The following is a 16,027-nucleotide window of genomic DNA, read 5'->3' on the forward strand; positions in this document are numbered from 1 at the left end:
GGGTAGTTATTAAATGCTATTGAGAGAGAGCTGCGGCTGCTGTTGGAAGGGCTTTCTGGAGAGGTCACTCTGTCCCATGTGAACAGCACCAGTGAAAAACCAGGAGCTTTGTAGTTTTTTACAACTTGAAGAGTTCCTGGAGGCTCTGACTCCACCACATGTCACTGCCTGACCCAAAGCTAAGAGCACATATCTATTCTGAGCTGAGATATCCTGGCTTGACATCCACTCCTACATCACAAGAATTCTGCCCGTAGAAATTGCTTAAAATATTGGAGGGGGCATTGCACAAGATATCTGTGTGGACATGTGCTCCATCTCTGTCAGAGAGGACATATTCCTTAAATATACCTTCTGAGGCTCAACTGCTCAGTCTTGACATTTTGGGGCTGTTGGGGTTTGTGTGCTTTTCACCAGCTCCCCTAAGCACTGGCTGAGGTGGCCATTCCTTATCCTTGTTTTTTGGGACTCAGATTCCTGCAGAATTCTCTGCACATGGACCAGTTTGAAGGGTGTAAAAATGCCCAAAAAGCACCTCCTGCATGGACACAAGGCTGAATAAACCCTAAACTAAAAGGCTTCTATTTGGGAGGGGATTGGGAAGATGTCAGGATCTCTCAAAAGGCACCTGAAGGATCTGGATCTCCCATGGATGGCTCTGCCCCTCACATGGAGCGCTGAGCCAGGTACCCAAAGTGTGGGGTCGGGCAGGAGCCAAATGGGTTTTCTTCCTGCCTGCACAGCCAAGGACTCTGCCCTCTCTTGCATAAATTAAGCTCAATCCTCAGGCAAAGCAGCAGCAAAATTTGGATCATAAATCAAGATAAATCTTGGTTTTAATGGGGGGCAGAACCCAGAGAATTATTTAGCCATTTTACAAAAAGCCTCACATCCTCTTGGGATGAAATGGGAACACATGAGACCTCATAATTTATATATGTATTAACTTCCCACTGGTGAAATTAAAATGCAAAATAGTGTCTCTAAACAAAACTGTGAATCTCTGTCCCCTGAGAGAGTTAAAAATGAAATGGGCAAAGCATCTCCCACAGGATCTATTCTTACCCTTGTAGGACTTTGGGCTGGATCGTAGGTATTTTCTTTCTCACAGCCACAATGCTGAGCTCCAAGAAAGGATTTGTCTGTGCAATACAGTGGAGCTCAGCAATAATTACCCATTGTGCTCTGTGATGAGCCATCCCTTTGGTTCTTCAGTAACCCGTGCACCTGGACTTTAACTAAAACCAAATAATATGCACAGAAAACATTTTTATGTAAGAGGAGGTGAACATCACTAAAAATCAGAGAGCCTTTGTATGGCATGCCAAACTGCTGAAGCGAAAAAATGTCTTCAGTGAAAGGGCTCAGATGTGAGCATGTTTCAGTGCACAGCTCCAGGAAAAACTCTGATAATAAATGTGAGCTTGTTATCGTTGCTTTTCAGTGGGAAGTAAAGCCGGAAGCAGGGTCGTGCTGGCTAATTGAAGCTTACATTTCCATTCAAGCACTGCATTTTAATTATAAACTGGTGACACAAGTGTCACTTAGTTCCTACCCTGTTTTAAGTGTGCACATGTATAAAAAATATTTTCGGTTATTAATTTATTCTTGTGATCATATTCATTATCCTGCATTGTGTCTACCAGACACGTGTCTAATGACATGTTTGATACATGCTAATTCTTATGCCTCTTTTAATACAGAGCTTACACAGACATTTTAGGCTGAGAGCAGTGCCAGTTGGCCACCAAAACAGGTGCACATTAATGCTATAAAATCAGCATTAGGAGCTGTGTACCCATATTCTGGCCAGCTGCAAGCACTTGCTCAGCCCTCCTGGGGCACAGCAGTCATGCCAGAAAATGGGATAACCTGTGGGAGTAGCTGCATCCAGTGCTGATGCCTGGAGATGCTGAGAGTGAGGTCCAGCTGCCCAGGTCTGGCCCTAATCCTGTACCAGGATCCAGCTCTGGCGTGTGAGCTGAGCGTGCTGGCTCTTTGTGTGGCCAAAGCCCTGGGTTAATGCTTAAAATTCAGGTGGAAAATTTCTGGCCTGTTTTTCCTTCCCTATAGGGTTTTTGTGCTGTGCCCAAAGAATGTCTCCAGCTAGAATGCTGCCATTTATACACAGAAATTAAAATAAAATGAGCAAAAAGGTCAGTGGGAAATGGCTACCAAGAGACACCGAGTAAGTCATTAAAAAATCAGACCAGGAGCACAAGTGAAAACAAGGGAAATATCCATAGAAAGCAAATTGTGGAGGTAAACCTCTTTCAAAGGCATGGGATGGAACAGGATAGCTGTGGTTTTCCCCTCTTAATTTGATACCAAACCATAAAGAGGATTCTGTTTTAATAAGCAACAACCATAGCGGGACACTGCAAATGAATTGTTCGAACGACTATAATTAGAAGTGGTGCTGTGAACATCATTCCTAAATGCCACATGGTTTATTTCGGGCCTTGCATCTTTAAGGATCTCAAAGCACCTTGGAACCATCGGCGTTTGTCAGCGCTAAAGGCAAGGACAAGAGCACAGCAAAACGTGCAGAGCAAAGGAGAAACACTTCCCATCCTCTGGAGCAAAGCACGGGATGTTTAATCTCACAGTGAGCAGATATTGGCATAGTCTTGGATAAATATCTTTTAAAACACCCAAATAACTTTAAAAAATGAAATCTGGTTGACTCTCAGTGCAGTGCAAGCTTGAATAGAGGTCGGAAGCCTCACTCTTTGGAAAATCTGCTCACTGCCTTGGAGCATCTTTTGTCGACAGACAAAAATGTGTTTTCACAGTGGGCAGAGCTGGGGGGGATGTGGACCAGCTCTGATCCAAACACAAGGTGGGAACATCTAAGCAGCTCCAAGCATGAGCCAATAAACTCAGCCTCTTGCTACGTTCATTGGCTTGGGTTCACTGTGTGCAGAGGGGCTTTTGGACTGGAGCTGTCTGTGTCCAACCTCTCCATCTGGAAGGGGTCAGTCTGTCTGCAAAGAGCACTCTGGTGACCCCCAAATCTCTGCCATGGCAAATAACTGAGCCCCTGCTGGCTGGCAGAAGGATGAGGGTGAGGACCCAACTGGTTTGGGTTAACAGCTCAGTTGTAAGAAACATTTCCTAACTGTTACTGAGCTCCCAGATTTATTAATTGATGTTTTATCATGTTTAGGAGGGCTCTGTTTGATACTGACATTTTCCAAAAGTTCCCCTAATAAAACGCAGTTGAAATGGTTAATATTGTTCCTGATCTCCAACTGTAGAGAATAAACTGCCTTCAGTCAGGTGTACATCAGGTGGCAGAGTGGGAACAGGAGATGTTAAATCTGGGAGGAAGCAGAGTCTGGAGCACTCCCTCTGCAATGGAAATCAAATTCCTGAAGTTTTGGTAGTTCACAGTTGCCTGCAAATCACCTTCCCACACTCAGCAGAGCCATATCTGGAGTTTAACAACCCATTTTGGGCTATTGGCTTCACTGGCTCCAGTAACAGGGCTCTGTTCAGTGAATTTGAGGGATTCAACCCTGCTCACAATCCCCGTGGATGAAAATGTGATGTGACACAATGCAACTTGCTGTTTCATCATCTGGCTAAAACCAATCTAACACACAAAGAAACCAAGTCTGGCGAATTTTGCATTAAAATATGTGCATTATGTAAAGGAGCACTGCTATGGTTTACTTGAATTTAGAATATCCACTGGACAAAGATGATTAAAGCCCACTACTGCCATTAGTGAGTCATGCACGGAGGAGTATCACAAACTTTCATATCTGGATATACCTTTGAAAACTCAGCCTAAATAGTCACAAGGTCTTCCAGCACTGAGAGTTTGTTATTTCATTTGCTTGCAGGCGGTTCGGTGCTGGGGGCTGAACTCTAAAAACCCCAACAGCAGGACAATTCTTTCAAAAAAATCATCCAGTGCCTTGCTATCTGCTATCACTGATAGCCAAGAGCTGTGAGATAGGTGTGCACAGCTCTGAGAGGTATTTGCAATAAGTTATAGTTTAGATTTGATTACATTTAGGCAATGTTCCTCTGGCAAGATCCTATTTCAAGTCATAATTGTGACATACCATGGTTCCTTTTTAATGCCTTGCAGCACCAAGAGATAAACTGTGCCTCTGGGATGCAAGGAAGACAATAACAACCCCAGTGTTATTGAATGCTATATATTTGGACAGGAGAAAATATCCAGTCATCCATATTCCACAAAAAACTGCATCATTTAAGAAGTATAAATGGGAGGCAACTGATCTGAAACCCCAGTAGAGAATTGGCAGTGACTTAAAAATGGTTATTAACTTAATCTGAAAAAAAAAAAAATCCCTGGCAGCTAAACAAGGGTGCTGATTCCTGCCTGAGCTGGGTCCCTCTCCCACTCGAGCAGGAGATGTTCAGCTTCTGAATATCTCAGAAACATTTGGCATTATCAAGCTAACAGGACTGGCTAAGTGAGAAACATTCAAAGGGCACAACTAAGTGGCACAATTCCAAAACAGCAATTAAAAGGCGGAATGCTTGAAAAAGAACAATAAAAGAGGTTAATTTGTATCAGGGCTTGGCAATTGGTACAGGAAATACTGTAATTCCATAACGTGCTCTTCCTTCACCCATCTCTTCACACCAGGACTGTGTGTTTATAATTTATCATTCCTTCGTGGATTACATGTGACAAGAAATGACTCAATTCTATTGAAGAAGAATTTACAGGGTTATTTGTTAAGTAGGCAGGAGCCTGGATAAATCCTGGGAAACAAGCAAAACAGGTAGAGAACAAGAGAACCCAGACTATACCTTTGGACAAGTAAGTGATTACACGTTTTTCATTGGCAGGATGGCACAGAGATGGTCAGGAGTTAAGAAGAGAATTTAAAAATCTTTAATTTCTACCTAGGGCAGTATCTACTCATTTTCTAAAGAAGGACACGTGCACTGTCATTGAAGAGCACATTTCAAAGCCATCTCTGTAGCAGAAGGAAGGTTACAACATTTTGGCAAGGGGAGGAAAAAGGAGAAAGAGAACAAAGATGTTGAGCTGACAGGATGCCACGGGAAGGAGGAGAAAGAGGGGCTGGACTATCTGCCAGGCTAAATCAGGAACTGCTTCAACGCTTCCACTGCATTTGACTCCCAGCATGCAACAACTGGCAAAAATGCCCCCAGATCTGAAGGGAAATCTAGCTAAGTCTGTCTAGGCTGGGCTATCCATCCTGCAGGCAGCTTGCCCGGAGGCTTGCTATTTTGAGATAGTAGAGAGGCCACTTGTCATTAATATTATGATAAATCTCAATATAGAGAGAGCCTCTAATGTTGCTGTGGTCCCCAGCACCTCTGTGTGCCCCTTGAAAGAGTCACAGCCACAATGAAAGAAAAAACACGAGCTGAAGGCCAGGAAAGAGCCACCTTCCATGTCAAAATGTTGAAGATAAAATGAATTGATGTACTTTGGGAGTGGAGACAAATAACTATAAGGGAAAGAACTATCTGGGAATAGAAGAGGGAGGATAAAATATATTGCAATTTAACTGATCAAAGCACACTGAAAAAGTGAGAGGCTTCAGAACAAGGCAGAAAAAAAAATGAAGTCCTGCCCAGCACTGGTGCTGTCTGCTGCAAACACCCTTTTGTTCTGAAGTCATAAATGTGTATCAGCCTCTCAGACATATGGGCAGTTGTGCATTTATCCTGTTTATTTTACTACTCCTGTGCATCCTGCCTTGCCATCTGTTGGGAAGAATTTGGATGCCGAACCATAAATCTGAGACATAATAAATAGCAGTAAACAGAAATCTAAAATGAAGATAAGCACCAAGTAATGTTTGGAAGCAGGACCAGTTTTTCAGTTTGATAGTTTGATTTATTTTCTGAGATGAGCCTTGGCTCAGAAAAGAAGGACCAGCAGGAAAAGGTCCAATTGAAGGGACAAATCCACGATCCCTTCTCTTATATTGGCTTCATATTGGCATAATTCCACCGCCTTCCTAGAAAGCAGTTAACTTTCCGTAGGTGGAGAATCAGACTTAATCCTGTCCCTCAAGGAAGACATGCTTGAACACCAAATATTGCATGTATAAAACATAAGTTGCAAGCAAAATGCTTCAAACCCGGTTAAAGCCGTGTTCATGCGTCTTCCCCGAGCTGGGCAGCCCTCTCGCCGTGTCCCAGTTTCTCCACATCTCCCTTTCCATTTTATTATTAGAATGAGAAGGAAGTGGGTGGAAAGGAAGCACAGTTACCCCTCCTAGTCAGGGGCAGGAAGATGAAGTAACTGGCCCCAGATCAAGCAGGAAGACTATAAAAGCCCAGAGCCACAAGCTCATCATCCTCCTCCTCCTCCTTCCTCTCCATTTTCAGTTTGGGGATACAGAAATTCTACAGAAATTGCTGCTCTTTAACACATAAACCACAGAGGCACCAACTAAATATCTGGGAGCTGAGAGGTGTTAATAACAGACTTTAGATTACACTCAGTACCTAAGTACTCCTACCTCCTCAAAGGAATTAGAGATGAGATGAAAGCACTTGCTTCCCTTCCTGATATTTGTTCTTTTTTTCCTCTCTTTCTGGAAAAATACACAAGACTACAGGATGGAGACATCAGGTACCCTCTCCTTCTCCCTGAGTTTTTTATGAGGTGTTTTGCACCTGGCAAGACTGACTGAAGCTACAGGTGGGACAGCACAACCCGAGCAGAGGTGACACTGTGTGACCCAGCAAATGGGACAGGATGTACTGGAGGCATAATCACTGTTGAAATTTCACAGGAGAAAAAAAAAAAAACCCACACTGTTGTATTGACTTGTTTTACCAGTTTATGGTGAGGGTCAGTAGAGCTGTCAGAGGGCAGGGCAAGCCCTGGCAGTGTCTAAAAGGAGCAATAAAAGCCCATGGCAGAAGGTCAGTTAAAGGTAAAAGCTGCTAGATGAAGCCCAAAGATTGCATTACATCATTGCAAAGGTCCCCACAAACCCCAAAATGAGTTACTATGGCTCTGACAGATCCTACCACAAATGCCATCTGTCAAGTCCTCAGAACACGCAGTGTAACTATATACAGAATAAAACAGTAACTGCAGCACAACACAGCCACGAGGATCCTGTTTGTACAACCCAACGCCTCCTTGACTCTTCACAAAACATTTCTGAAACCTCCCCAGAACAATCCTGAAATCGAGATGAGGTTAATATTCTCCACATTTGCACAGTAGAAAGAGCTTTACTGGATTACAAATGTGCTTTCATTGGTTTGCAGCCTTCGGGGAGCATCTCTAATACACACAGAGTCTTTGGGATCTAAGTTTTGCACTGGGATATCTGACATGCTGAGAGCCACAGAGAAAAAACCAAAACCTTCGTGTAGCCTGATAGCTCCCTACTGGCTATAGAGTAGATCGAGTTCAAGAAAGCAAATTAATTCATTAAAGTGACATATATTCAGTCAATTAGCTTCAGATCCCTGTTTCATAGAGCAGGGAAGAATGGATGTTTTGTGACATCAATAAGATCATTTGAGAGTCTCTGTACAAATGTTCAAAGAGGTGCATTGAGGAGACACATGCTTTCTTTTTTTTTTTTTTTTTTCATTTGAGAATAGATAATACCTTAACCCATCCTCTGCTGACCAAATTTCTCAGTATTTTAAAGTATTTTATACTATGGACAATATTTCAAAGGGATTGAACTCTGTGTCCATAAAGACAGCTCCAAATTCAGAAACTCTAACAAATGAAATGCTCCTGAAAAAAAAAAAAAATTAGCCTAAAAAGGCTGTTAAAAAAAATCACTCCAGCAGTTGCCAGCAAAACTGCTCTGCTTCAGCCAGGATTGCAAAGCTGATATTAGAGTGCTAAGAATTGCTTTTAAAAACAGTGAGTAAAGCACATGGACCTTCTCAAGAGCCCGTGTTTTACCAAGGAAACAGGGATGGTATGAGCAGGATGTATGGAATGAAAGAGTGCAAACATGGTCTGAATCTCAGCAAAGCCCTTCACTAATGGGTTTATGTTTGTGTTGACAGATTCATGGGTGAAAGTTCACTCTTCAGGAGTGCAGTGGTACGTAGAGATAGGCTACAGCATCACCAAACAAGTTTTTCAGAGCAGAGACACCCATTTGTGCATTCTCCATTTGCAACCACTTCTCTTTAACAATGTGAGCACAGGCTCGTGTGCCTGCACAGACTGAGATGAACAATCACCTCATAATGTGCCTGTGGACACAACCTCCAGGGCAGGTCATGTCTGATCTTAGAGCGATTTAACATTTGCTCTACACCAAATAACACTTTGGCCACAGCACTGGAAAAACTCTGCGTCGTATTCAGTTTATTACAAAGTGGTGCTGCTGGAGCTTCATAGCTGTGCTTGGGGAATACTAAGGAATATTCATTCTTTTCGGATGAGCCATGAATTTGCAGTGCTGATGGACAGCAGCCTGCCTTTATTTGCTTGCCTCAAACATTGGTATAAGCATTTTTATTTTGTTTTCAGGGGTATCCTTGGAAGCGGCGCATGCGGGTGCCGCTGTCCCTGTGTTTGTGAGCATTCATCCGAACTGGAAGAACTTGCAAATAATTGTGCAAATGTGCATTTGTGCAAGTTTTCAAAATCATAAATGGTTTGCTCGATCCTTCCTCCCCATTTATAAATGTTCCAACCACGCAGCCAGGAGGGACATGTGGGCCCACGTGAATTAAATAGCCAATTGCACCACTTGAAAAGTAAATGGCAAACAGGGAATACTAAAAGCAGTAGACACAATGGGTTCAAAGAGATTCATGTGCTGAAGTGTTTAATAAAATACTCTTTGAATAAATTTAAATTACAAGTACATTACTTGATTTCCTATCTTGATGTCACAGAGCCTGCAGAGCGCTCTATTGTGAGCTGTCCTATTAACTTCAGCACGATTGTTCACCAAGATAAGCAGTTTCAGTGGATAAAGTGGTGTTTTGAACATTGTTTTTTTCCTAGGCAAATATTTTAATCAGATCCTCCTCGTGAGTAAGTCTGTGCGAGGCTTAGGAAGATGTGCTGCACATTTCCCACAGGAACAGGGGCTGCTGGGACATCAGAGTGCTTTAATCTCCCTTTCTCACGTTAGCTTGACCACAGGATGGTTATTCACATTTGCAAGACCCTGCTCTGCACCCAGGGACCCAGAGCCTGTGACAGCCACCACAGCTCAAGTGTGGACATGGCACAGAACAGCAGCCACCCAAAATGGGGCTGCTTTGCTCTTCTTGTGAATTTGTGGGCTGAGGTGCAGGTTTCAGGTTGATTGGCTACATGGGGGCTCCGTCAGAAACTCCCTCTGCTGACATTTTAACTTCAGCTGCCAAGGCTGCAGCTATTGTGGTTGTCTTGGGCTCAGAAAACCAAACCCCAGGGAGCCCTGGGCCATCTTCAGAGGCTCAGACACTTCTGTTCTGCACGTCCACACCAGGAATTATTTAACTTTCCAATCAAAGGCAACTACCTTGGATATAATGTTTAAAAATCCACGCAGGAACAGTGCAATTATTCAAAATCCGCTCAATGAACCTCCTACCTCCACCTTTGACAAACACGCTAAAAGAGCAAAATTGGGATTAGACAGGCAAGAGTTTGACTGATGTATCATTAACTCTGCTTCTTGAGTGACTAAGCTCCATAGTAGTATCAACTACTACTGAAACATGATTTCATCCCTGCAGCTCCAAACAAAGATAATATGCTTGATCCCTGAGCTGTATCACTCCAATTACGACGCCAATTTGTTGTAAAATAATGTTTCAAAGAAAAAACAGGAAAACCTTGTGGAGCACCTGATAATTGAAATATAAGGTTATCCTTTTACATCCTGTTTCAGTAATTTTGTTTGAAGTCTTGGAATTGGGGGGCTACAGAACAGGTGATTGCTCAAAATCCAGCATGCAGGTTGTTTTATTGATAGAGTTGAGAAACATTTTACTGGGAAATTTCAATTGACCTGAAATTAGCTCAGCAAAATGCTTTATGTATGTCAAAAGCAATTTCAGAGGCTGTTTAAGGCATTTTCAGCTTCTGCACATTTGTGTCTCAGATTTGTCTTTTTGACATAAGAGTGAAATGGCCATAAAGACCATTAAAATAAATTAGGCAGGTTTTAACAATTATTTCTCCAAAACACCAGAAGATTTCTAAAAATAGTTTAAAGCCAGACTATTTAATCACATACAAAAATCCATAACTGAAGTTATTTTCTTGCTATGTATCTCCTCAGGATTGCAATATTACCTTTAGATTACTAAAAGACTCAGCCACCACTTCAAATGAGCGAGGCTCTGCAATGGTCAAGGGAGTGTTGTTTCAAATCAGCTTCTAAAAATGGTTTTATTATTTTATAAAACAAAGGAATGGTTCCATGTTGAAATCCAAGTCCCATGGCATGGTTTAAAACATGAATAATTTACTGTTTCTATAGATTTTTATCTTACAAAACAGAACATACTGAAAAAGGAGGAGAGAATGTAGTCTCTGCTCCTCAGCTCTGTGAACAGATGACAGCTTTCTCAAATTGGGCATTCTTAGCACATATTTGACAACTTTAAAAATTGTAACTTTATAATTTGATTATGAGCATTTGAATTTTGAGAAGAACAGCTCCCCGGCTGTCGGATTGATGCGTCCCATGAAACGCCTTTTTATCCCCCAAACTGACGGGGGTTTGAGCTTCACTTGCACACAGCTCCTGGGTGCAACTGCTCAGCAAATTCCCTGGGGAGTGCCAGGAGGGCACCAGAGCTGCCCAGGGATGCAGCTGGAGCTCGGCCACCTCACTGGGAGCTGCTTCAACACTGCCCCTTCCTCACAGCTCCCCTGACTGCTGCTCTCCTAAATAAAGTTCTCAGCAGGTGAAAGGAAGGCAGAAATCCCACCAGGTTCAGTCAAAGCTGCAGTTCACTTCTGTGAGTGGTGTTATTGGGAGACCACACAGAAATCCTGACATTGGGAAGCTCGGGGGTTTGTCCCGGAGGTGACAGGTGCAGCCTGGCTGAACAAGCTCAGCAACTCCTGCAAGATGCAAACAAACTTATTTTCCATGAAAAACGGAGGCTGAAGACACTTGGAACAAGCTCAGTGAAGATCACAAGATTCAGTTCAAGTGGAGGATGCTCAGCACCTCTCAAGCAAACTCAGGAGCTCTCAGATGCAAGCCCTCATTTTCCAGGTGCCATAAAAGCCCATGCTGAGTGTTAGATTTCCTTTAAGAGTCATAAAGCCAAGCATTGCTATTACCCATAAACCTTCACATTTCAATAATTCTTTCTCTCTTTAGCATCTAAAAATATTTCCTTTTCCTACAGCTCTTCCATGTATGCCCACTATTAGTAGGCAGCAAATCCGGTATTTTAAGGGAAAAATCATGGTACACTGTAGCCTTAAATCATTAGCTAAAGGAGAAGATGAGAACAGACGGGAGAATGAGGTGTTTTCTACCACGCCACAACCTTTTCTGGGGAGGAAAAAAAAAAACATCTGAACACAGCTGCGACTCTGAACCCGAGCTGGGCTCGCCTGGGCTGAGCCGTCTGTCAGTCGGAATAAAGCACAAAGCCAGGTTTGCAAAGTTCCCGTGTGCTGAGCCCTGCGAGGGAACGAGGTGCACAAGCACATCCCTGCGGGGAGCGGGGCTCCGGTGCCCCCAGCGCAACACACAAAGCGGCTCGGCACAAGTCACAGCGTTCCAATGCTCTCCCTGTTCCCCAGGCTTTCCCTTTCCCCAGGCTCTCCCTGTTCCCCAGGCTTTCCCTTTCCCCAGGCTCTCCCTGTTCCCCAGTCTCTCCCTTTCCCCAGGCTCTCCCTTTCCCCAGGCTCTCCCTTTCCCCAGCCCCACGGAGGCTCTGCTGGCCGTTCACAGAGGGGATGGAGCAGCAGGTGAGGGGCTCCAGAGCCCACGGCCCCCGGCACGTTCCTTTCCCGGGGATGTGCCGCCTTCCCACGGCCGGAGCCCCGCGCTCTGGGCTGACACAGATGTGCTTTCTCATCTGGGCTTTGCGACCTGCTCTGCCAACCCCTCGCAACACCCATGTGCTCCTTTGTCCCCGCGGTTACCGCCGCGCCTTCTCTACAACTCCATTTTCAGAGCGGGAGGCACATGTTCGGCCTGTGCGGGGAGCGGGTCCTGCCGGCCGGCCCGGCCCCCGAAACCCCCATCGTTTTCTTGTTCTGTCCTTCAGGCTGACCCGCGGGCTGTGCCGAGGAACCCCGAGTCCGCACTGAGGCGCCTGAGCGGTGGCAACACCCCCTTCGCCCGAGCTGCCGGTGCCTGTCTGAGGGCACACCGGGAGGAACCGGAGTTCCCGCTGTCCTGCCCGGGAGCTGTGCTTCAGCTCCAGAGCTCCTAAAGCCAAAGCCCCAGGGCGGGGTGAAGCGGGGAAGTCCCGAAGCCCGCAGGGCTCAGGTGCGCCCCAAGGCACCCAAAGCCCCGACCTCGCCACGATCCCCCGAAAGCCCCGAAGCCCCGGCGACGGTGGCGGAGCGAGGTGGCCCCCCTGGGCAGCGCTCCCCTGGGCAGCGCTCCGCATCCCGCCGCCGGTTCCCATGGCAATGTCGGAGATGCCGGTTGCCAGGGTAACGCCATCCTCCTCCTCGGCCGTGTGTCCGAGGCAGCGGCGGCTCCGCTCCGGCCCCGGCCCCGGCCCCGGCTCCGGCTCCGGCGGGGCTCAGCCCGGCGGCTCCGGCTCCTGCCGGCTCTGGCCGGGCTCTGCCCGCCGGCTCCGGGCGCGCAGCCGGGTCCCCCCGGGAAGTTGCTCCCCCCCGCCCCCGGCGCGGCCCCGGTACCTTCGAGGCAGCAGATCCTCCAGAGCCCCGAGTGCGTGAGATCGCCCCGCGCCTTCCGCGGCGGCCCCTGCGCCTCGTCCGTCGTGATGTTGGTGCCGTTGCAGATGTGGGCGCTGGAGTAGAGCCAGTAGTCGGTGCCGATGGCGATGGCCATGAGGCTGAAGGCGGCGAAGGCGCCCACCGTGGTCAGCAGCATCTGGACGCCACGGTCACACCACACCATGGTGCTTCATAGTCCCCGCACGGGCGCGGGGGGCCGCACGACACCGCCCGGCAGCCGCCGCGCCCGCGGGAGGCTCCGAGTCACGGGGCGGGGGGAGCCGGGCGGGGGGAGCCGCTGCCGCCGCCGCGGGGCCGGGCTCCGCCGCCGGCCGCGCCCCCGCGCACCGCCCCGGCCGCGCAGGCACCGGGCACGGGCGGAGGGAGGCGGGCAGGCAGGCAGGGAGGGAGGGGCGGTACGGCCGCGGGCACCGGAGGCGCGGAGCCCTCCCGACCCCCGACGTGATGCCGCCCCGCCGGGGAGAGCCCGGCCCCGGCTCCCGGTGCGCGCCCGCCGAGCATCGCTCCGGTCCTTGGGTCCGAGCGGGCTCTGCCGCGTCTGGCGTGTTCCATCCCGCTGAGTGCTCGAGGCCGGTTGGACGGGGCTTGGAGCTACCTGGTCTAATGGAACCAGATGGGCTTTGAGGTCCCTTCCAACCTAAACCATTCTGTCACTCTATTAAAATCACGGGGGATGAAGGTGTGAGTGTGGACCAGGTTGGCTCTCAAACCTGCAGCACGCCAGGATGCTTCTGGAGAGCTGGGAGTTCTTGCCCAGTCTAGAGGTGCAAAGCTCTGCACCTTCACTGCTCTTTCTTGGGTGGGTTCTGCACACCTTCCTTCTGCTGCATGGGCTGCCCTGGAAATCACCGTGGAAACGGTGCCAAACACGGTGGGGATGAGGCAATTCCAAGAAGATGCCCACACTGCCAGGGAGCTACAGCAAAGCCATCGAGGGGGTTTAGCCATGCAGCAGCCTCACTCTGCGATTAATTACGCAAGGAGGTTGTAGGCAAGTATTTGGGTTGCTGGTTTGCTCCTGTTTGGAAGGGTATGGAGACAATCCAGCACCTGAAAATATTTTCCCTTGGAAAACCAAGGGGAGAAACATCTACACCATTTTTGTCGCGCTATCCTGTCTTCCACCCCTCACTCTCATCACCGGGAGCTGACAAGTCGGCCCTGCCTCCACCTCATGCAAGTGACAAGCCAGATGAATGGGAAGGCTTCCTGATCAGCTAATGCATTTGTGTGGAGGGAACGTGGCAGCACACCAGTTTTATGTATATGAATTAGGGAGTGGGAGGACAAGAGCTACAAACCTCGAGAAATACAGTGCTCTTGCCGAGCAGTGCGTGGATGGCTGCAGGTGCTTGTGTGACTCCAATGCTCAGCATACCAGCGCAGAGAGGCTTTTCAGCTGCTCGTCCATTTCAGAAAAAAAACCCCAAAACAACAACAACAAAAAAAACAAACCTGGGAGAACAAAAAGCAGATTCAAATTAAAAGCTGGTCTTTATGTCGCAGAGACCTCGGCGAATTGCTCAGACGTGAAGCCTATAAACATAGAACAGCTCCAAAGTCAGATGCTTGGTTTAAAAATGTAAATGATGCTTTTCTTTTCAGTTGTGGTTTGTAGGTGTATCAGTGCCTTTGCAAAAATCACCTTCTAAATGAATATCCCCATTAGGGATGGAAGAATGAAATCAGGTAAACTCAAAAGCAGAGTGAAACCTCGTTCCGAAAAACTGGATTGAGCATTTAAGTTTAATGAGGTTCAACAAACTCCTCGTTTGAAATATATGTTTGTACCTCTGGGCTTTGGGGGTTTGGACAGAGTGGGGAAATGAGGTACTGAAACAGCAGGAGAGAAGCTATTTCCATAGCTTTTTAAACCTATCAAGCCTTAATTAATATTATTTATTTGTATTACGGTATTGCTGGGAGAGATGCTTATGGCTGGAGCAGAGGGAGGGGGAGGGCTGGGTGGGCTGTACCCAGAACAGGGATTCCACATGGCAGTGAAACGTCCTCCTTGAGCTCTCCCAGTCCAGACATTCCACAGGACACAGGGAGGGTGGTGGCAGCTCTGGTGGGCTCTCAGCAGCCTCCACCAGCAGACAGGGGACACACAGCACCAGGGTTTCAGAGCCACCAGCCCTGCAGCAACGCTCCTATTGACTGTGCAAGGTAACAGCACATTAACAGCATTTATTAATAAAATATCTTGCTCTTCTTCCTCCCCCTCCCATTTTTGCAAAGAAGACATCTGTTTCTGTTTCTCCTGCCCCGAGAGAAATAACTCAGGCTCCTGAAGGGTTACAGAGCAGCATCCAAGGCAGGCAATCATTTTCTGCCCAAGCTATCTTCTTTAGTTTAAGAATGTTCTCTATTCTTTTGAAATGCATGAAGTAGATTGTGGGAGAGCTAATATTATATTCCACTACAGAAAGCTGGTGGAGTATTTTACATTGATGTCTGGCTCTAGTGATTTTCTAAGGATTTTGAATTCATTAAATCCAACCATTGAATAATCTCCATTCGTGGCGGAAGGAAGGCAAAAGTGCTTACGCTCTTCAACAGCAGAGGAGCGTGTAGTCTTTTCTTAAACACCAAATCTCTCTGACCCACTGCATGCAGCACAAGTTGCCCACCGTGTCACCTTTGATTTGCAGGCTTTGCTTATGATACAGCCTTATAAAAGTGCCATTGAATGTAGCAGCAGAGAGCCTTGGCAGGGTGTTTTGCACTGCAGTAGCCTCCTCCGTCCTCAATCAGAATTAAGATCCAATTGTTCCAAGCTCAGACCAGAGGCAGAAGCTCAGGACAATGAGAAGAGAAAGCCCCACAGCGTCTCCCTGTAAATTCAGCACGACAATGTGCAAGGACAAGAGTCCAAACCCAGAAATAATTTTTACCCTGGAGAAACAGAATCTTGAAACAGAATTGTTTTGATTCCTTGACGTTGATGTTCAAAGCTTTAAATGAAATCTTGTGCCTGATCATTTTATTTCTGAACTGAATAACAGTTACTTTGGAGACAAAACTTTGGCTTTAACTGAATTCAGTGAGAGCTGTCACTAATAAAATCCTGCCCCAGAGACACCACTGGTATCAGAAGAAAACTGCAAGATGTTACCATTTAGCATTACTGCTGCTAAGTGTCAAACATATTGAGTTTAA

The 16,027-nt window shown here is 46.8% G+C and overlaps 1 protein-coding gene across 1 annotated transcript in view; it reads right to left on the reverse strand.

The window, feature by feature from the left end:
- Window positions 1–13,028, reverse strand: part of CACNG4 (calcium voltage-gated channel auxiliary subunit gamma 4) — a gene marked incomplete at both ends in the record, with an annotated part of 40,102 nt that extends 27,074 nt beyond the window's left edge. Inside the window, one exon of the mRNA XM_083874869.1 lies at window positions 12,806–13,028. Within this exon, the coding sequence (XP_083730995.1) occupies window positions 12,806–13,028 (223 nt within the window). The remainder of the gene's footprint in view (window positions 1–12,805) is intronic.
- Window positions 13,029–16,027: the final 2,999 nt, after the last annotated feature.

This window comes from Zosterops lateralis (genome assembly GCF_965231275.1).
Source record: "Zosterops lateralis genome assembly, chromosome: 18".
Taxonomy (NCBI): Eukaryota; Metazoa; Chordata; class Aves; order Passeriformes; family Zosteropidae; genus Zosterops; species Zosterops lateralis.